Source organism: Syngnathus typhle, linkage group LG13, assembly GCF_033458585.1.
Source record: "Syngnathus typhle isolate RoL2023-S1 ecotype Sweden linkage group LG13, RoL_Styp_1.0, whole genome shotgun sequence".
NCBI lineage: Eukaryota > Metazoa > Chordata > Actinopteri > Syngnathiformes > Syngnathidae > Syngnathus > Syngnathus typhle.
Window position 1 is genome coordinate 8,121,917 of NC_083750.1, and position 22,783 is coordinate 8,144,699.

Below are 22,783 nucleotides of genomic sequence, written 5' to 3' on the forward strand. Positions count from 1 at the left end.
CAAGTGAGTCCCATCATACAGGAAGTGATGGGTAGTTTTGGTTAAATACTGCCACCTGCAGGCCACAACTCGTTAATGCATATTTACGCCACAATATGAAAACACAAGTCCCTGTTTGGGGATTCCAGGACACCAAAATTCATGCAAAATATACAACATCACAAAAACAATGGCTTCGATACTATTAGACAATGGAGCGTGAACTCAACTTTGGAATAAAACGTTTTTATTTATTTACAAAATTAGATATCCCTTTGTTAGCAAATGTGTATTTATTTGTCAGCAGAGGGCGCCGTTGCATTAGTCTTTGCTGTCGCTTGCTTGCATGCAAGGGAAACAGCTATGGATGGGGGGGGGGGGGAAAAGGCAGAATATTTGATCAACACTGAAACCAAGACCACAAACCAGTTTCACTGTCTTTTCTGCATAAAATTATCCTACTGTCTTCTACATTGCTGAAGGATGTGTTTGTGTTAAGCATGATTCACATATAAAAAACATATGAGACAAGCAGCAACATACCATCGACTGGGTTTAGCTTCATTGATCAGGTCAGGCAATTTGCTATTCCTCGTGTCTGGCAGCAACAAACTCAAAAGAGCTGCAATGACGCTTAAAGAACCAAAAATAAGAAAAGGGAGAATCTTATTGTAATCCCCTGCAAAACAAAAACAAAATGCTATTTTTCAATTATTGATTGAATCAGTATTTTCTGCAGTAAAGCCATCCACACTTGCCTATGTAGATGACATAAGGACAGATAATGGCGCCTATGCGTCCAGCTGTGGCCACAACACCCAGACCTGTGTTCCTGACCACCGTGGGGTACAGCTCAGAGAAAAACAAATATTTAGAACCGTAAGCGATAGAAGAACCAAACCTTCCCGAGAAAACCAACACTTGGATTATGGCATACATGTCTGGAAAAAAGGGAGAAAAAAAAAATGACAACCGCGCCCAGCTTTACAAACAGTACTAATGTGTTCAACTGTATTATGATTAGATACACACCCTCCGGGACAAGCTTAATCACAAGGAGTGTCATTCCTGTGAACATCAGTGAGACAAAAATAAGTGTGGGCCGTGACACTCGATTAATCAAGAGCCACGTGAAAATGTATGCTCCTGTCTCAGTGGCTGCTGAAATGAAGTTATTGAGGTAAATATTCCCTTTCAGGTTACCCGTACTGAGAGTGAGTCCGAAAAACACCATGGAGCTTACAAACCTGCGCAAAGACACAGGCAAGACCATATCGATTCGATAACAACGTGAATGGTTGTAAATAGTTTCAGCAAACTTCAAAAATGAGAGTTTTACATTACCATATGAAACAACCAAGACATGTAATGTTCCTCAAGTTAGTGGTGCGTATCAGGTCCATAAATGCAAACGTTTGTTTATCTTTACTCGAGTGTTGCTGGAAGACACAAAAACAGTTATTTAGGTAGGATGCGAATATTAGGTGCCCATTTCTCACAGAATGAAAACCATACACACCAATAATGGCGGGTCATTGTCAACCTTGAACATGATCAAAGACGGGTGGATTCGGTTCATCTTGGCAGCTCGGCACAAAACCTTTTCAGCCTCCTTCACACGTCCTCTCGACAAAAGCCAGCGAGGAGACTCGGGAATCACCCTGAGAACATCGAACCAAATTTGTATTTATTTTAAAAGGGAAAGCATGCCGTGGTCACGGAAGAAATAAAAATCCATAGCTGCATGACACTTTAAAAATATGATCATCAACATTATTATTAATATCGTGTTTGTAAACCAGAATCCCATTTTAGGTACGTACCACCAAAAAGGAAGGAAGAAGAAGCTTGGGATAGCGGTAGCAACGAGCAGCATCCTCCAACCTCGTATGAAGTAGGCAAGCATTCCCAGCAGGGCAAGACCGATGCTCGTCGCCACACACTGGCCCAGCAGATTCAAACTCAATCTGGCAGATTTACCCATCATTTCCGACCCTGAACAAGATAAAAAGATGGAATCTGAGTTCCAGACACTTTTACTCTTTGACATTTTCACAACTAAACATAGAACGTAACACCCTTTGCCCTTTTCAGTCTATCCTAATCTATTAAATGGCATCTTCTTCTCCAATGAAGGCACACTCATGTAAATAAAGTGCTTGTGAAAATGAAGTCTAAAAATTTCAGTCAAGTCATTTGTCCTCTTACCGATAATACATGATGTAGTAAAGCAGGCCACCAGTCCCAGTCCTCTCATGCAGTTAAGAACACAGAACATGACCCAGTTGACGGAGGCGGACTGGATCAGCGCGGTGACCGACTGCAGCAAAATGGTAAGAAAAAGCACAGGCTTTCTGCCATACCTGTACATAATGTCAACAAAGACTAAAAATACACAAATATAAAAATGTCATGTTGATTCTGAATGTTTAACTAATAGGAAAAAAAAGTGAAACTTCCACGCTTTGGTAAAACATATATGTGTTCTAAATCAGCATAATGTTAAATGCAAAATAAATCAAACATAAATCCACACAATGTTCTAAGTTACCAGAAGTGAACCGAATTTTCTAGAATGATGCAAAAAAACATAATTAACTTGCCGGTCTGAGAGTTGACCAAAGATGAGGGATCCCAACAGGACTCCCATAAAGTACATCGAAGTAGAGATGGGCACCTTCCATGCATTTTCGCAAACCAGCTCCCACTGTAAAATTATCAAGCAAGGTGTTTAGAAAGCTCATCACAACAATCGTAAATTGTCATTCCTTCAGAAACTGCATATAGATTCTGAGAAAGACAGAGTGGTGAAAAAAAAAAGATAAAATACACAGGTCTGCCACACCCCCAAATCCCAAAGACTCACTTTTGCTACAGTATATTACATAGTTGTGTATTTTTTTTTTTTTTTTTTATTAATAGATGCATATTGCATGACATCTGAGTGCCTTGACAGCTTAGTGCCAATTAGAGCTCAGTTTGCCAACATCAGATGAGCAAATCCAGCCCCGACAACAACAAGAGGTTGTACAAAGTCAAATATTTAGCCTCTGTCATAACACGTTTATTTAGCCTCTGTCAAAACAAGTTTATTTGGTATAGTGCAAAGATGCAATTTAACATATTTAAATGCTGGTTTAAAAAAAAGAAGTGAATTTTCCCCCTCAAGCATATCCGTTTTTTTTTTCTTGTTTAATTTTTGAGGAATACAAATTTGACCAGGTATTATAATCTATAGCTGACGTTTCTGAAAAAAAAAATATATATTTTTATGAAAACCTCGTGTGCTAAATAAAAACTAATTTCACCTAAAAAGACTTAATCGCATCGTTGATAAAAATAATTTGTTGAGTGTTATTAAGAAAAGAGCGTGTGTACAACTATGGAAAACTTTTGACACTTTTTAAAACTCACTACAAGCCAATTCTTTAATTCAGCGTGCAGCGTGAGTAATATATTATCATGTTGTATTATGCATTGCGTGTTTACCTCCGAAACTATAGTATAGCTCTCATTACTGAAGATCCATCCATCCACGCATCGATCTGTGCCGTTGCACGGTTCGACCGCCTCGCTCCAGTTCGCATCCACTTTGGACGGATAACAGCTGGAAAAATTCCCGTCGCAAGGCATGGACTTCAACCAATTCCTGCATTGATAAGCCGGCGTGTCCGCGATGAAGATGGGCAGTACTCCCAAGTAGCCGCACGGTATTACCGTTAAACTTAGCAAAACCATAATAAGAATTTGGTAGCGGCCATATTCTCCCAGAATATCCACGACCCTGTCCAAGTGTTGATAATCCTCACACGACATTATTGCATGGCACACTGCAATCAATGGGATGTCTGCGATCTCCTGAAAGAGGCGTCACCTCACGTGCATGACTTTATCTTTTAACTAAACAATCACTAATTTAGAAATTTGGAAGATAAAGAGACGTGAAGAAGTTCCAAAGTTCAATATTGATGGAAGCTACCGTGGACTTTGCTGTCAAAGTGACTTAGAAAAATATACATGAGAAATGGAAGGTCAAGAGGGATTGTCTGCAGAGCTCTGATAAGGTCAAATGACAATTGTTACTTTTTGTTTGTTCCAGAGCTCCATCACAGCAAAACTTAGGAGTTTACTTTTAAATGAGAAGCCTGCAACAGGCATAGTGTGAAAATAGAAGTAAAATAAATAAAAAAAAGCTTACAAATGGTATTGAAAGTTTTTTAGACATAGAATGATTAATATGATCAATGTCGTCAAATAAATGAAAATAATTAATTAGTGATTTACATATGGACTTATTGATGATGCCGCAGGGATCACAATTTAAACAATATATTTGAAAAACACAACTAGAAATAAGTCACTTAGACACATATTGTGCAATCAATGACCACAAGGTGGTGCTATTAAAGCTAATACCATAATGGTTAACTGGTATAATTGTGTTGAAAAAGTAATATATTTACTTTTAGTTTGACTGTGTCATAGTGCACATGTATACTTCAGTCGCTGGTGTGAAAATGTTATGTGGAAAATAGTATTAAATTCCTCCCAGATATTTCTAAATAAGAAAATCCGTTATTTCTTATAACTTGATCTCAACTAATAATTTCAAATTTCCTAGTGGTCAATTTGGAGACAAATCAAGGAAAGGATGGATATGATCAATCAGTTCCAATTCCAAATATTTTGGGAAGGATTTGTACTGGGTCATGTAGCATCATTGGTCAGTACAGCATCAGTGACCTTTCTTCTAATGATCCCTAAACCTTGACTTTTTTTTTTCGTGTGCACAATCCGTAACCACGGTAACGCTCTCAACCAGAACGTGGCAATGTCCTCTGACCCTTGCCTCAGTGACCTTTGGCCCAAAGGGTCAGTCAACAGGGTCACGGGTTCAGCTTTTGCGAGAGGACAGTAAAAGCACTTCACTGATTGGCTATCATTTGCCCTTTCCATACCCTCATCTATGTAATTGGCATATTGACCAACTGGCCCCTTTGCACATTGTTAGCAGCACCTTAACCTGTTTACACTGGATGGAGTGGAGCACAAAGGCCGCCCCGTGCGATACTCGAGAGCGCAATCTATGCCTTAGGTGTGCATTTGGCATTTCCCCCACTGTTTTTGCTTTCATCGTCCCCGTTCTCCAAATCACGGAGGAGAATCTAAAAGCGCTAAATCAACTGATGGAGTGTCGCCCTTCTCCGGATGATTACAGTCGTTTAACTGAAAGGCTAACAGCGTGGAAAGCGTTCCACCTGCGAGGAGCACTTGGGGCTCACCCCGAGCGCTCTTGCTCGCTCTCTCCCTCCTGATGATCAATGCCTCCTAGGCCAGTCACTTGTCAATATCGCTACATTAATTTGAGGGACTACGTGGCGGAGAAGACAATAGGTGGGGGGGCTCTCTGCAGGTAAAGGGAGGCATGCTGGAGTGGAGAGGGGTGAGGGGATGGATTAAGGCACATGCATGGAGACAAGGACATGGGAAGGAGAGAGGCAGGAGGAGGAGAAATGGAGGAGGCTGAAGGCTGGAAGTGCAAACAAAGAGGCCATCTTTCCACTCATTTCGCACAGCTGTCTTCATTTCTGACAGCTACATCGAAATCATTTATAAATAATAGATAAATAACATTTATAAATTATTTCCCACTACAGAAAGGAATAAAGATGTCGCAAATGTGGCCCATGAATCGTACCTGATGTAGCCGAAACGACTTCCTGCGTTTATAGGCGGCAATAAAAAACTGATGAGTTGCTCAATAACGATTCCCTCTTCTATTATTTGGACGCCCTCCCTTTGGGCTCTTGTGATAGTTTTCCAGGGGTCATGTGACCTTTCACCTCTCACCCCCCCCCCCCTCACTGAGCTCACGTGGATTACACAAGGGAGTGACTAACAGCGTCCGGCATCATTCGACAGCGAGCTTCATTTGCTCGTCGAATCAAAATAGCATCTACATATGCAAATAACGATACATGAAATATTGTGCAGGACAAAAAATTAAAAAAATCTTCAAGAACTTCTAGCTATTACTTAAGTACACATTTTATTTAACATTTATGGGCAGTATATTTTAATCAAATGATTATGTAATCAAAATAGTAAAACTGCACAATGTTACAATGACTACAACATATTAAAATCATTTTTTTCTCATTTTTGATGAACACTTGGGGTTAATGTTGCCCAAGTTGTTGGTACTTGAAGAGCCAAGTATTTTTTCAGGTGGTACTTGGTACAAAAACTGAACCACTATTATGTTTATATTGAATATTAAAATGATGAATTCATTGATTATGATGATTTGTCAATTATTATTTATTTCATTTTTCGTTAGGTGGTGTGTTTCCCGATATCGGCATCACACTTTTTCCACAGAGGTGTATGTTGCGCTTTGCTTGTGTGCAAAATGTTCACCTTTTGTCAAAAGACTTATTGCTAAACATTTTGAAAGTCCTCAGGCTTGACTATCGAGTGAGACTTGCTTCAGTGAATATTTCAGCCTATAGGAATTCTTGGAAGTAATGGTCTGCTAGGTAACTACACTGCATTGGACTCAATAGTTTCTCCACAGTACAAAGATTTTTGAGGCCAATGTCAGATGGAGGGGGGCGGGGTCTAGCTTGCACTTTAAAAACTTTGTTAAAACTGAGGAAAATTTGGAACATTTATAAATTGCAACAGTGAATACAGCTCTGTGTAGGCTCTCCAGATTTTCCAGCTCTCCTGCGATCTAATGGGTTATTTGTCATCGGCAGAGTAAAGGATTTTTAAAAGTCAAGCCAGGCCCGACTCCCTCCCTATCCGTGCTCGCACCCCCCCTCTAGTTCCCACTACCCCCCTGACACTTGCAATGGGAGATCGATGGCTTATTGATCAACTCTCTCTATCGCCAACCCACCAGACTAATCACCTTAACACCAGCCCGGCTCTCTCTCCGTCCCTGTTGCTCGCAAATAGAACTCACGTTTGAACACGGAGAACTTTTAAACTAACCCAATGTTAAATGTACACGCCTTTGTTTCCTTAGCGTCATCAATAGTTGGCAAACTAATGCGTCGGATGAAATGAGAATATGTAAAGCTGGCAAGCGCTCTTCATCTATTTCTCATTTCTCTCCGTCCACCTCTTCTTGCTCTCTGTCTTCATCTTTCTCTGTCTGTCTTTGTCCAAGGCTAAAATCAATGGGGTGTATGAAAGTGGCATATTTCTCACATTTTCCCAGCCATCCATCTAGATCATGTTCATGGGAGTACAGCACGAAGCGCTGATGATGCTTTGAGACGGAAATAAACGTCGGGGAAGAGTTTTGTGCGTACGACGCCAACTGATTTTTTTTGCCATTTCAAAGCAATCGTTCTCGTAATGCATGTTATACATTCTTATGAAATACATTTTTTGGATTGACAACCTGGAAAAAAATGTAGTCGTTACTGTAAACAAGAACGGCCATTCCTGGAACTAACAGGATTTGAACTACCATACGAGGGGACGTTTTGAGAGCACTCGACATTATTTTGTGATGTTAAACAAGTGTCCATTAAATTTACATCCCACTGGCATATATTCTTTATCCTCTGTGAAAATGGACTAATATTATTGCAGTCCTCAGTCACTGGAAGTAGTATTAAAACTCTTCTTGGTTTGTGTCTGCACGACTGCATTATACTCCCCCTGGTGGCCAGGTCGTGCACAACAGGAAGAAGTCAATAAAATAATCATGACGCAGTAACTGCAAAAGTATTCACACTACTATGTGCTACTGTGAAGTTTACGACGAGATAGAAATAATTTACCCTTCCTCTGCTAATTCTTGGTTTCCGAATTGTTCGAGAGCCTGTTTTGAAGATCTCGTGGTTGTTGTTGGATTTTGGAGCAATGATGTCCAATGCGTCCCTTCTGGCTTTGTCGCAGCCTATGTCTCATAATCTGTTACTTTGCCTCTGTATAGGCAAGATAAGAGTTTTCCCTCCTAAAGCTTTTCCTGCTCCCAGTGCTGAAATGAAATACCCATAATCCCTAGAGGAGAATCAAAGCGACCTATGACCTTTAGATATGAAATGCATCCAGACCATATCGCGCGGTTTTGCTTGAATGGAAATACTTGTTAAAATTGCTTATGTTGACCAAAGCACACAAAACAAAGTCGTTTTTGAAAAAGAATGTTGTTTAAGAATGAACTTAACAGTTTGTTAAGTGCAGAGGCAATATTGCTTTGCTATACTTAAACACACACAGCAATTGATCGGCCTTTCGGTCTCAGTATGTCTTTTCATCTGTTACTTAGCAACCATGCCTGAGAGGATATGGACACACAAGTAGTTTTATTTCTGTGCATATTCAATTGATGAATAGACATGTGATTAATGAAAATGTCATCATTTTGTCTTGAAATGCTGAACAACCAAAGGCCCTTGAAATTAGAGTCTTTTGGGGGAAAGATGAATTCAATGATCTGTCAATCAATGCATCAGAAGGTAATAATAATTAGGGACTACGTCATCTTAGCTGTTATGGGAATTTTTGTTTCCCCATGTAGTATTGAAATGGCCTTAATGGTGTTCAAAAGATAAATAAATATTGCATTCAGGTGCAAATGGCATATACAAATTGAACATAAAAATATCTTTATTTTATTCTAAATATCATTTTGGAGTGACATGCACCCCCAAAAGCCGAGACGTAACTTTGACCTCTGAATATTATCTGTGAATATATTTTTTTTTCTTGATATGATGGATTTTAAAATGCCAATCAGATTTTTTTTGGACCCTCAAAATTGCAACACACACTTTTGAGTGTGGCATCTATCCTGTATGTTGATGAATGGCTTTGCACAATTCAATTTGAAATAGACATAATTCATTTCACAATAATTATAATATTATGCAGTGAGTTTGAGAAAATACGTGAATGTAATTTAGACTCTGTAAAACACAAAACTGCTCAATATCCAGGTTTATATATAAGTTTAGAAATACATTATGTTCAGTTAAATGGACTATTTATAATTTTGCATCATTTATAATTTCTTTCATTTTCAGATGTATTGATTATCTATTTTGTCTTTTTTCCATGCTTTAATCCTTAAGAATTAATATCATTATTTTCTCTCTGATTTTTGAGAGTGAGATTTAATCTTAACGAGATAAACTCTGGAAGTGATAGCATTACAGCATTTTTTTTATTTGCTATACTTGCACATAAAATAAGCTGTTCTTGCTGCCCGATACTGTTCTCTGCACCATTTAACACTTTATACATGCGTATCTAAATTCAATAAGTTTGTTCCAACATAACACTCCGTATATAATGGCCTCTTAGAGGACCATATAATTTCAGGATATAATTAAGGGAGAAGAGTACAAATACGTTTTCAAAAATAAGAAAATTATTTTAGGTTAAAAAAAAAAAGAAGAATAAAAATTACCTGTTAGGTGTCGTCTTTGCCATCATAGCCGCTTCGACGTAAAGAAGACAAACAGGCCACGACGAGCCTTGCTGAAAAAAAAAAAAAAAAAGAGTTAAGCCTTTTTTTCTTTCGTTAAAACACGCCGCGTGACGTTTATTTTATCCGTCGTGTTTCTGGTGTCACTCATTGGCGAGGCACAGGTCAAAAGAATGAAGCAGCCCGACAAAACGATCTCCCACAAACGTTTCTGTATTTAGGGAAGCACGTTGACTGCGACTGAAGTGATCGATGATCGATACATTGAACTTTGCAATCAATTGCACAACTGGGGAACAAACAGCTTAACCACGGAGCTTTATCCGAGAATAACAGGGGCCTTTTTGTGCTCATCTTTGTCAACCTCTCATTCTTTTTTAATTCGCTAAAATTATACAATGTGAGGCCTCCATCGCACGATTTATTTTACGTGTGTATGTTTTTCTTTTTTTAAAGCTTGGTTCTAAAATCGGTGTGGATTTATTAATTATTTTTATAATTCCGGAGATATCGATTTTTTAAGTTGTATACATTTTAACCGAAAAACAAATAATTTTCTAGGTTATCCTATCTATACGTATACAGTAGGCTATTTTCTTTACCTAAATTTTTTAGTAATATTTATTGTTTAATCTAAACATTATTTACGTTGGTCGGTGTGTTGAAATTATTCCAGTGATACACACACACGCGGGCGCACACACACGCCTACCTGCTATGGTTCTCTGATCTGTCACACTGATTATTGAAGGCTTATAAAAAAAAATAATGATTACAGCTACATTTCCTAAATTGTTCGTTGGATGAAAAAAAAATTACGCATCTGCATTAAGTATTTGCATGAATGCCAGCAATACAACCATATAGGGTCATTAAGATTTCTTGTGCTAGTTTAAAGGAAGTTGAATTTGGTGATGGTCATTAGATTTTTACATTTTAAAATACTTTTTTTATTTTAACTTTTGGGGAAAAACATCAATACATTTCCAATCCATAACTAGTTGCATGTCATATTTGGTGTCTGTGTCAAACTTGTGAAAATAATTCAAGTTTCCTTTTTATAAATGTAACTCTCTCTATCGTGCACGATGTGCAGCGTTCTCGCTCGATCCTAACTTTGCGACCTCTGTAACCCGACACATGGCCCTCCGTAGCCCCCCTTCTACCCTAGCTTCGTCATTAATCTCTGTCAGTCAATATTTCGATCAGCTTTATCACTAAATGCAAAACTACAGTGGGAAAACAAAAACAAAGTTTATCTATGTGTGCGGAAACAGATAGTAAACGGATTTTTTTATTTGTTTGTTTGCCCCTGCAAAGATTCGAAAGAAATACATGCGAGGAATATCACGTGCCGCCTCAGAGGGCCTGTTTCCTATAGTATATGCTCTTTTTCGTATTTCTAAATAAATATATATTATTATTATATTTTGGGTTTTAAGTGGAATTTCTATTTCTAACAAGTAATCAGCATGCTTGACTTTTAGAAATATATTTTTTGCGGGATCAAATGTTTTCCACCCCTGCACTAAATGATCACAACACCTCTTAAGTGTTACAAATCCATCGTGGCGAGTTTCAAGCGAGGTGGTGGGGGCTAAATCTGCGCGCGTGCCCGCAGATGCGCGTCAACGCCTCTCAGGCACGCGGATGGGAGCGCTGTTGGATCAGAGATGAGATATTACGGCGTCCAGCCACACTGCGCGCTTAAAGCTCCACGACTCTGCGAGTACGCGCCACACCTGCGCGCGTGGGAACAACACAAGTTGTCCACGCCGGATTGGACCGATCGAACGTTTCTAATCAATGGATCGGCGATCACATGTTTTGGTCATTTTAGTACTCGAGGACGGCGAGGAGGCTTAGTGAAGAGGGAGAGACACGGGTGAAGGTGGGGTAGGGGGGAACAGATGGAGCTCACCATGGAGAACCTTCACAGCATCTCCTCGCACTCCCAGGTGGGGAACCTGATGAGCTCGCGGCCGTCGCCTTCCCCCAGCTCGGCTTCACGGAATCTGGTGTCGCACGCCCCCGGCGCTCGCACGGCGATGGTCTCCGGCATGACTTCCATCCTGGAAAGCTCCGGCGGGGACTACCGGGCCGATCCGCACCTGCATCCGTCCATCAGCATGTGCGAGAACGGCATGAGTTTGAGCAACACGTACACGACACTGGCGCCGCTGCAGCATCTACCTCCCATCTCCACCGTGTCGGAGAAGTTTCACCATCCGCACTCGCATCACCACGCCGCGGCCCATCAACGACTCTCCTCCGGGAATGTCAGCGGCAGCTTCACACTCATGCGAGACGACCACCGCGGGCTCGCCCCCATGGGCAATCTGTACAATCACTACCCCAAAGAGATGTCTGGCATGGGGCACGGCTCGCTGTCCCCGCTGCCCAGCGGCCTGGGCTCCTTGCACAACCCCCAGCAGCCGCTCTCGTCCTACGGCCCGAGCGCGCACCTGCCCGCCGAAGCCAAGATGCTTTCCCCCGTGTCGGGTTTCGAGTCCCACGCCTCCATGCTGTCCCGGAGCGAGCAAGAGCACCTGGCGAGGAGTTTAGGCGGCCACGGCCACAGCATGATCTCCAACTTAAACGGCATGCACCACCACCCGCACAGTCACCTTCACTCGCAGCCCGGCGGCGCGGTGATGCTGGCGGACCGCGAGAGGCACGGCCACGGCAGCGGCCAGGGGGTCGCGGGCTCGGGGATCCAGGCGGAGGAAATCAACACAAAAGAAGTGGCTCAGAGAATAACGGCGGAATTGAAGCGATACTCCATCCCGCAGGCCATATTCGCCCAGAGGATCCTCAGCCGGTCCCAGGGGACGCTGTCGGACCTGCTGCGGAACCCCAAACCCTGGAGTAAGCTAAAGTCCGGCCGGGAGACGTTTAGGAGGATGTGGAAGTGGCTGCAAGAGCCGGAGTTCCAGCGGATGTCTGCTCTGAGACTCGCCGGTAAGAAAGTGTCATTTTATCACTATTACATCACAGAATTGATCGGAACTTGTAAAAGCACCCAATCAACTTGCACGCGTCTCGCATTTCAGCACCATGGAGAGTTATTGCAGTGAAACAAAGCAGTCTTCAGCACTAATCCACCTTGAGCGGGGTTTCCTAAACTTTAAACTTATAAACATGTATATTCTACATTTTTGAAAATTTCACAGCACGCAAAAAAAGTCACAAAAAGCAGATACATATTTTTATTTTCTGTACCTTGTGCTAATTGCGTTTAATTTCTGCCTGTCATTATACGTGCATATAAAGATAATTGAATAAAGCTGTATTACTTTTACTAAAAAATATAGATTAAAGTGAAATTGGACGATTTCTAACTGTTTGGAATCACTGACCCATATATCTTAAGAAAGAGTGTTCTTAAGTTTTACAAACTGCACCTGTCTTTCAGTTTTCAGACCCAAAGCACAGTAAATGCGCAATAAATAAAAATACAATTCCCAGACGGCAAACAAGATGTTAGGCTGGTGGCCCAACTTTGAGCGGGAGAAAGCTGGGGTGACCCCAGGCTGCCTGATCAATACGCCAGTTCCCACTCTCCCTTTTAAATGTGGCACACAGATCAATAGTCGTATCGGGAGCTGAAAGACGCAATAACCACACGCTCCGTGTGACTTTTCATTAGGCAGGCTGTTGGAAGAGTTCTAAAATTAGAACACAACACAGGTAGGGCGTGAAAAGTGGTCACCACGAGTGTGCTTGACATTAGATGAAATATTTAAGATGACATTTCAAATAATTGGATAAGTCAATATAGTTGTTTGTAAAAAAAATAATAATAGATAATTCTCGGGATGATACACATTATAATTGACATGCGTGTTTATTTAGCTTCAGTGACAGGACCAATCTAAACATATTGCGCAATGCTCCGTTTAGAATATTTCATAACTCTGGATATCGCTATTTTTGGTCAAGTCGACATAATGTTTTGGTTGACTGGTGTAGTTATGGGTTCCTAAAAGGGTGAAATGGGAAATTATTTAATTATTCATTTCAATTACAATAAATAAATCTTTGCTCGTCTATCTATGACAGCGGTGTAGCGTGACAGGTATGCAGACACAAAATGCAGGAGATGACAATCCACCTTCATACAACAGAATAAATCATGTTCTCTCTCGAGTCGATCAGCTTTGTGTTCCCTTAAATCTTTATTTTAGTGTTCATACTATTGGTGACATTTTTGTTGGTGGTGTTTTGTGAGATATTTCTCTAGGTGTCTTAACTCACTAAACATTGGCTATCCCGAAGACAAACAGAAGCTTCTTTTACACTTTACGTATTCTGCAAAATAGGGGAGAAGACCTGTCATTTTTTTGCCTTTTACACAGAACACAGCAAACTGCTGAAATTGTCTGAATTTGACTTATCAATGTTATGTCAGGTGTTAAACTTCACACGCATTCTTTTGCTGACATTAATACAAAAGGGCGATGTGGATAAATTATATATCACACTTAGTATGGATAGCTAGCTTGATGATAGCTAGCTAGCTACATGTAGATAGCCAGATGATAGCTAGATAGAGGATAGATAGACAGATAGATAGATGATAGATAATAAACAGATGGATGATAGATAGATAATAGATAGATAGATGATAGATGGATATACTAGATGATAAATAGATAGGGATTATCAGATGAGGTTGTGAGTGTCATTAGTAGTGTAACTCCGTCCTTTTTGTGTTTGCCTGGCTTTGCACATTGGCGATCAATAGTGCTGTTTCCTAATCTCCCCTCCCCCTTTTTCTATATATTCCCCCTCCACGCTCTGCAGCATGACAGTAACGTCATGAAAACCCATCGCTGCCGGCTCACCTTAGTAAAAGGCAGCCAGTCGGTTTCGCTTGAAGAACGTCAACACGTAATGGATCGGAGGATGCCGAGGGTGAAAGCTGAGCAAAGGCAAACAAAGCCTCAAGCTCAATCGCTGACTCGACTCAGAGATCCGTCAGTGGATGTCACACATCGGGATCCGAGTTGGGTGAAACTTGAGTGGGCCCAGTTTAGGTGAGGGGAAAGACATGGAATATAGTAAGGCTGTGCAATGCCATTGATTGAGTGAAGGCAGCCAGACAGGTCTGTGTTTTGTGTGAACAGCCTGATAGAGGCAGGCTAGTGAAAGGATCAATAGCGACCTTAATAATTGATAAGCATGAGGGAGACGGAGGGCTGGGGGAAGAAAGGCAAGGCAGAAAGTGGTGGCGTAAGCTGCTTGTAACAGCATCTTCTAGGTAAGCAAAGTCAAATGTGTGGTTTAACACTCCATCTCACACACGAAAAAGGGCATGTAAGTGGTTTGGGGAGAACACCCCGGAACATCCTGACAAACACGGTGTACATTTACATCGGCAAAACGCTACACAATGAAATCGGGTGGCCAAATTGTGACAAACGAGTATCCCGCCGTTGTCACAAACGAACTTACAGAGAGCATCCGTTCAGTTTAGATGCTTAATTCTGCTCGTGTCAGCAAATCCAAGGTTGTGATGTCATTTGATTTTAAGGCTTGCTTCACGGCTTTTGTCATACATCTGTGTGTGTTCACATGTATGTGCATGCGTGTGTGATTGGGTTATAGAGTGTGTCTGCACTATACATTGTTCAGGCTTATCTGACTCGCACTGAATCGCTATTGATTTCCTCTCTTCTGCTCTCTTCGGTGCTCTCCTTCCTTCCTTCCCTTGTTTCCTCCTCATTTCACGTCTGGCTCTGGACCAGCACATCATTCCTTTGCCCTGCACCCTTATTTCCGTCCTAAAACACAAGTGTGGAAAATGATCAAACGGCGAGAGTGCAAGCAAGACATTTGAAAAGTTTGATGGCAAAACCCGAGCCCTATGCAATTATCATTTACAACATACAGTGCAAATAATTATTTAATTCCCTTCTGACTTGGCTAGCAGGCCACAGTGAAATCAATCTCATAATTATGACATAAATTTGATTTGTGTGCAAGTTTTAATGTGGCCGGGGGGTGGAAATTTATGCAGCAAATGGCTGCACAGTGCTTCATTTTACTTCCTTGTATAAGTCCTGTTCGGTTTAGACTTGTCATTTTGATTTAGTTCGAATTTCAAAATTTTAATCTATGAGAGAAAGCTCCAAAATAACAGCCAAGTCTGGTTGTAAAAAGCTAGATTGAAGGGTTTGTCTCTTCAAACTGATTCATATCATTTGATGTGCTTAAAATTGGAGGGTGATTTAGCTAGTATTTCTGTTAAACCTTTTTAATTGCATTACGTAATCATAATTTATTCTGTGGAACAGGTAACCCCAGGTTAAATTAACTGAAGATCATGTAATTATATAAATTAGACTTTAAGAAATAGAAGAGGTTTTTTTTTTCGGTCGATGAAGCTTTTATAAATTCGTTTTTTAGGCAGGCTACGTTGTTTTCTTAAATGATTGATTATATCTTTAAATACAAAAAATAAAAAGACGACAAAAAGTACTCTTCAGGACGAAAGTATAGGCGTTTAATCTTAATTCGTATTCCTAAACGCCAAGGAAAACGGAGAAGGCATAAAAAACAAAAGCCAATAAGACGACCGTTTACAAGCCATTCAAAAGCTTCCCATCGCTTGCCTCGACAAGACAACGCGCACTTTCAATTGACAACTAAAGGAAATGTTTCAAATAATCCACTCGTGATCAATTGCCGGCCGGCCGGCGTTTTGCGCCGTGCGTGCGTGCGTGCAAGCCGGGCCGCTGTGTGTTTGCGTGCGCGGGGGTGGGTGCAGCACTACTGGCGGGCAGGGCCTATAATCTGATCAATACTATCAATAAGCGTACATCTTGAGCGGTGTGACACACAGTGATTGACACAAAACTGTTTCTCGCCTTACAGTAGTCCGTCCAGGGCGGGAGAGGGCCCGTCTCGCCGCACACAAAGCCCGATCTCATCCCTCCGTCCAGGGGTCGACTAGCAGCAGCACGGTGCGGTTAGTTCACCGTCTGCCCCCCCTCCACTCCCCCCATATACCTCCCCCCCCCCATTTCCCACAAACACGCACGCACACACAGATACACTTATTTATGGATTTTTTTTTTGTTATCATGTCGTTCTGCTTAAAATTGGGGAAAAACGGAATTTCCTATTAATTGATGTTACCACAAGTGTTTTTTTTAAGTGAAATTCACTTCAAAATATGAAAAGTTTAATAACTTTGGCTCCTGTAATATTTATTTATAAAAATATGCATATTTCCTATTTGGATCTCAAGCCTGCTTGATTATTATTCAATTTACCCCCCACCCCCCCTGCGCACTAACAAACAAATGGCACAAAAAGTACATACTGAAATATAAAGATAATCTTACAGTTTTACTTAAAGGGAACGACAGCTCAAAAACTAAATAATTCTCACATCATTTAAGTGGATCATTTCTCCCCACGGGTACGTAATAAAGTGTCCACTACGTCCTCCCCTAAACAAGTGACGTCAAAGGAACGCAACATCTGATACCTGACTCCACCACATATTCCCATCACCATCCTCATCCTCCTGCCCTGTCAGGGAACTCTTAAATAATGAAGCACAGAAGAGGAGACAATTACTTCATCTTTTGGCTTAAACCAGCGGCGGAGATAAAGTGGCCATTGTTGACATATGAAAAAGAGGCGAAAGCCACTCGAGACGGTGGAGTGCTTGTCCCTTCAGAAAGGCCCATTTGATAATGAGGCACCTAAAGATAGCTCCGCGCTTTTGCTTCTTGTCTCCAGAGAGGGCAGTTTAATGAGATGCTCCCTCTTTTACTTCCCTGTGGTCCTATTCACGGCTGTAGAGCGGACCGTTCAGGGGGACCATTTGAAATGGACCTATTGATTATCTGAAATATGTATTGAGCGCACTGGGAGCTTTTGCAAAGGAGGCTTCTACTCTAAACCAGTGGTCCCCAACCTAATGCACACAACAGTAAAGAATGCTAACTTAGCTTCTGTTATTATGATTAAAAGTATTCTTTAAAATACAACTCACCACTATGCAGAATCAGAGGTGGTCCCATCTGGAAATGGAAACAGGCAAAAGACAATTGAAGAACTTTTCCAGACTTACGGAAGAAAAGTTTTGAAATGATTCCTTGGTGTTATTTTTTTTTTAGATCACAAAATTGAACAGGGTCTACTTTTCACACCCACTGTTTACAAATAAAATAATCATTTAAAAAAAATCTTTGCCAAATGATCCGATACTGGGTAGATGGAGACCCTTGCTCTAAGCTAGACAGATGCACTTGAATAGTTGGAAAGCAGAATTGTGTTGGCATTGCGAAATGGCCGGAAGCCCAACTTGTTGGAAAACAGGCATTACATATTAAATTATCACTATATTAGCACTAGCCTTCAGTCATTACATTAGGCAGTATTGAGTTTAGTTTGAGATAGCACTTAGAGAGCCTCGAGGAGATTCTGGCATGGCTGAACCTGAACCAATTGAATAAACGTTCCATGAAATGGTTCGGATCAATCAATATGGGGGGCTATCAATCTGAGCGCAAATTAAAACAATTGAGGGGGGGGGGGCAACAAGGGGCAAGCCAGACAGAGATGTGTACATACAAGTAGAAGTAGTTTGAGATGATGCTTTGCTTGCAGTAAGAAGCCTCGAGAAAAAAAACCCACGCATGCTCACTCAGTCATGCATACACATGTGCACGTTCATATTGATCTCTCCTCACAGTCAAATCTGTTTACTGTTGTTGTCTAAACCTGATGTAAAGTCATCAATCATGTGCATGCACCACCTCCACTCTGCGGCCAGCCTTATTGCCTTTCTTCTTCCAGCTCCTCCTTTTGCTCTTTCCTCACCCCCCTTGCATTTTCCCTGCGTACACACCTAAAAATACAAACATATTCACACTCGACATGTTTTGAAGCGACATTGTTTTGCGCAAATCCTCTTTGTTCTTCCTCTGATAAACAATGTCTCCTCATCAGTCACGAAGCGCGCTCCCGAGTTGTATACCACGCGCACATACAACCACCCACCCGCCCCACGCACACGCGCGCACACCTCGGTCTCGCGGATCGATGGCGATCGATCGGGTGGGGAAGGGAGCCCTGATTACTGGACCACGTGTTCGGGAGAAAACCGCGGAAAATCGATCATTGCAGCTTTTTAGGGCAGCAGAACAGAACAGACTCCCTCCAGCTTTCACAGCCAGAAACGAGCCCCCATGCACCGACGGCGCACGGAGGAGGCCCCGCGTCTTTGTCAGCATTTCACACCGAGCGCCTCCAATTCCAACGAGCCGCACAAATAGCCGCAATCAAGCCGATTTATCCACGCGTGACCCACCAACCTCCTCCCCCAAGATAGTTCGGGAGAGCAAAAGGGAAAGAAGCCTGAGCGCACAATCCTAACCCATTGCATTAAAGCTCACAATTCCGTGATCGTCTTATATTCACATTGAAAATCCCAACTGTGTCCCAAATAGAACATTTTGAACTTGGTTTTTATATTTTAAAAGTTAGACATTTGAAAGAAACTAAAACACACTTTTCCGCTTATTTCTTATCCTACGATTTGCCCCGCCCCCTTATGTCTCCAGCATGTAAACGCAAGGAAGAAGACCGAGGACGAGAGCGCAACCAGGTGCCAAAGAAGCAGCGACTGGTCTTCACAGACCTCCAGCGTCGTACCTTGGTAGCCATCTTCCGAGAGAACCGCCGTCCCTCCAAGGAGATGCAGCTCACCATCTCCCAGCAGCTGGGCCTGGAGCTTTCCACCGTCTCCAATTTCTTCATGAACTCGCGCCGCCGCTGTCCGGATCGCTGGGACGCCGAGGAGCACGGGCACGGGGCGCACGGCCACGTACACGCTGCTCACAGACATGGCAATGCCAACTCCTCGCCCATCCACCCTGGCACCTCCTCGGTCAGCACTTTCTCCAAGGCCTGATGGAGGGAGCTTGAACACACACTTGGAGGACGGAACGGGTGTGTTCAAATGAAAGCTACAGGGTGTGTAGTTGTTTTCTTTCGATCTCATCCATCTGCTCCAAGTGCTCACGACCCGAGCAGATGAATCAGATCGCTTCTGTTATTATCAGGGGTGAACTCTTATATACCAAAGATACAGTCTCTTTAAGCACGCGGCTGACACTAAAAACGAGAGGATGACATAAAGCCAACGCCTTGAGAAGGAAGAGTTTATATTTGCTTTAGGGTTTGGTGATGTTCCTCAAAAGATGTTTCTCACAATCAGACAGCAGATGTGCCTGCTGGGCCGCAATCCCCCCCGCAACTCATTTCTCTAACATACAAAGGACAGCGTGTGGCTGTCAAGTGGTCCTTTGACCTCCTAACCACAAGCCTCCACAATCATCTGCGACATTGCATGAGTGTGTCACGCGTGCAACATTTCAATGCCCTTTTGCGACAGTCGGCCCGGAATAACACTGCCACCTGCTGTCTATTTCAACCACATCTTCTCGCATGCAGGTCTCCTGTGCGGTCGGTCAAGAGCTTCTATGTTGCACCAAAACACAGCAAACACAAACCAAAGATGGAACTTGAGTGCGTTTGCATTATGCTAGAGGGTCGCTAACCGAAATAAAAGCACGGAAGCAAATTAGCGTATTTCCTCAAATTGTGGAAGGGGAAAAACTTATTTTCTTTTTATTTATATAGTGAATTAAAAAAAAATCTTATCTTTTATCATGAATATAAAACCCATAAAGCTTCTGCGCTATTATATAAAAATATATCACATTTTTTAATATCGATTATTTGACTGCCTGTGCCCCACTTAATTTCAAGATGTTGTCTCCAAAAGTGTATTAACATGTTTAACATACCTCGGTGAATGTTTTTGAAGCACTTAAGCCAAATAGTCTGTGACATTATATACAGTTTCCATCTTTGTTCTCGACCGGGTCACCAAATTGTTCTCGTTTTGTTGACCTAAATGATTTTGGACGGTCCGCCATTTTAAGATTATTACGCAATTTAGCTCACTCATTGATCTGAGTCATAGTTAAGACCAGCCATTTTGTTTTTCCAAGGGCAAAAAAGGAAGCGTTTACCTAACGAGGGCAATTCTTTGCATGTTAGCGTAAAAGACACCATTTGAAGAAATACGCTAATTACCCTATGCTACACATTTGAATGTTCATCTCCTCGGGTCTTAGGCTCTACGGTTCTTAGCCACCTAAGAGGTTATTTTCAGGTTACGTAAGGAGAACAATCAAAAAGAGACTCCCGCACGGGCGATGGTCACTTGCGCGGGGAGCGAGCTCTGCTCTGTTCTAGTGGCCAAAGACGGAGGTCAAATGTCACAATATAGGATCCTGAGTGCCAATGATATTTGCCTCTTTATGATAATCAACAAACAGATGCAGCTCGCTCTTTGCCACGTGTCAGGCCCGTGTCGTCACAACCATCCCACTGCAAGCACTAATGGGCATGTCGCCTAATCCATACCTCAGAAAAAAAAAAACTCTCTTCATGTGATCTACACAGTATATAAATGTAAATAACCTTTCATTTAATTGTGTCTTATCTAGTCCATCTATTTGCTACAGTCCCTGTGGTTGTCTTTCTTTATCTGTTCCTTCCCTACTATTGATGCGGGTAAATCTAGTACCATAGACACATAGTTTCCTCTTTCATGACTATTGTGCTATGTTGTGCTGATAATGTAAAAAAAAAAAAAAAAAAAAGAAAAGCACCTTGTTAAAAAAAAAAACGACCCCCCCCCTCTTAAAAAAAAAAAAAGCAAAAATAAAAAGAATCAACATGTCATAGACTGATCCTATGCACAGACAAGGAAGGGATATCTCAAGTGACTGTGCAATATTTGTGAATACAATGTAGATGGACTTTGTGGATGTGAAGGACCTCTTCCTTGATCTCTGGACTCCTTTGAATTGGACTGTCACTGCATTCCTCTGCTGATCTATTTAATTATTTGTTTGCGGAGGGGTTACCATGAGTAGCACCTCTATTTGTATGTGTGTGTGTGTGTGTGTTTCTTATCCATGTACATGGGCAAAGCCACGAGTTGTGTAGCATCTTCTAAGCGGGAGATAATCATACTAGTGAAGAGACAAGAAGAATAAGAATGCAGCAGAGGTGACTCATTATCAATCTCTCCGTCATTCATTGGGCTCGGCTTGTTATGTACTGCACTTGAACACAGTCCCAGTTAGAGAAGTTATTTTGGGACTTTTTTTTTTTTTTTTTTTCAAAAGACATAATACAGTTGAGATGTTCCGAATGGTTGCGTGTGGAGCTACCTCACAGAATGGCTGAAGGAGGAGTCAATGATAGCGAAGGCACCACAGAGCCACGTCAATTCTTCATATTCTGCATATCTTTCACTTATACTCAAGTTTAGATAATCTCACTCCCACTACTCACACACACTACTACCAGATACGTATATTTTTGTGTAATTTGTAATCTGTGTAGAAGTGATAACTGTGTCTGTTTACAATTCCCATGAGTTCCTGCTATCAGAAATGTAGCTTATTAATTACGGATCCAAAAAGGATCAACTAACCTTTCCTTTCCTTTGGGCCCCCGCCCATTCAAAGATGTTTTCACTGGTCCAGGGTAGCATCACAGGCATGTGTAGACATTTTGATATACCTCAAAACTCAATTGCATTTTTATGTTGGGCAATGACGGTGACGCTACTAATGATCATTTGCGTTACTTTGGCGTGAGTACAGTGTTAGGCATTTGATGCTTGGACATCTCCAGTTAATTTATTGTTTATATAGGTTTGCACGTTGTGCTATTTGAGAATTTTTTTTTTTGCACGTTGTGCTATTTGAGAAGAAAAAATATTTTAAAAAAGTTGGACATAGTATATTGATCATAAAATACCAGATACAATGAGAAAATGATTAACAAACAACACGCAGTTCAGTTTGGCTCATTTTGTTTGAAGATTGTCATCTATGTATGTGTGTTGAAATGATTCCCATATTTAAAACAAAAAAAAAAAGAGCCAAACAAAGCACCCGTGTGAAAAGGGGTGGGGTGAGCAATTCTTTATGCATGGATACTATATAAATGTATTTAAAACTGCAGGATTAAATGTATCTCGACAGGCAGCGGCGTTGGGAGAGAGAAAGAGAGAAAAAAAAAAGTTTGGTTTCTAAGTATACATTCCTTTAAGATAAATGTCTTTTTATGTGGTGTTTATGTATTTGTAGAAATAATGTGTATTTGTATGTACACCAGCGTCAGTCCATTGTCTTCCCCTGATCTTTTTGTCTTTTGTTACTTCCCTTGGCGTGGAAATATTCTCCACATGTATGTCCAAAGGTTATTTATTCATTTCTTTTTAAACCATGCAAGTACGAGAGC

The 22,783-nt window shown here is 41.4% G+C and overlaps 2 protein-coding genes across 3 annotated transcripts; one reads left to right on the plus strand and one right to left on the minus strand.

Annotated features, from left to right (window-relative positions):
* Positions 1-204: 204 nt before the first annotated feature.
* LOC133166182 (organic cation/carnitine transporter 2-like) lies at positions 205-3,855 on the minus strand. Of its 2 annotated transcripts, XM_061296225.1 has the most exons (10): positions 3,469-3,854; positions 2,583-2,686; positions 2,188-2,342; positions 1,803-1,974; positions 1,499-1,640; positions 1,324-1,418; positions 1,012-1,226; positions 738-920; positions 523-658; positions 205-340 (listed from the first exon to the last, which is right to left on the minus strand). In XM_061296225.1, exons 1-10 carry the CDS (start codon positions 3,793-3,795, stop codon positions 301-303), a joined length of 1,569 nt encoding a protein of 522 aa, XP_061152209.1. In that variant the 5' UTR covers positions 3,796-3,854; the 3' UTR covers positions 205-300. The 2 variants fall into 2 exon arrangements, with proteins under 2 accessions (XP_061152209.1, XP_061152208.1); XM_061296224.1 differs by lacking the exon at positions 205-340 and having other exon boundaries at positions 351-658; positions 3,469-3,855.
* A 7,485-nt stretch (positions 3,856-11,340) lies between these two features.
* Positions 11,341-19,364, plus strand: onecut3b (one cut homeobox 3b). The gene is made up of 2 exons (XM_061295805.1): positions 11,341-12,391; positions 19,015-19,364. Exons 1-2 carry the CDS (start codon positions 11,341-11,343, stop codon positions 19,362-19,364), a joined length of 1,401 nt encoding a protein of 466 aa, XP_061151789.1.
* The last annotated feature ends 3,419 nt before the right edge of the window (positions 19,365-22,783 follow it).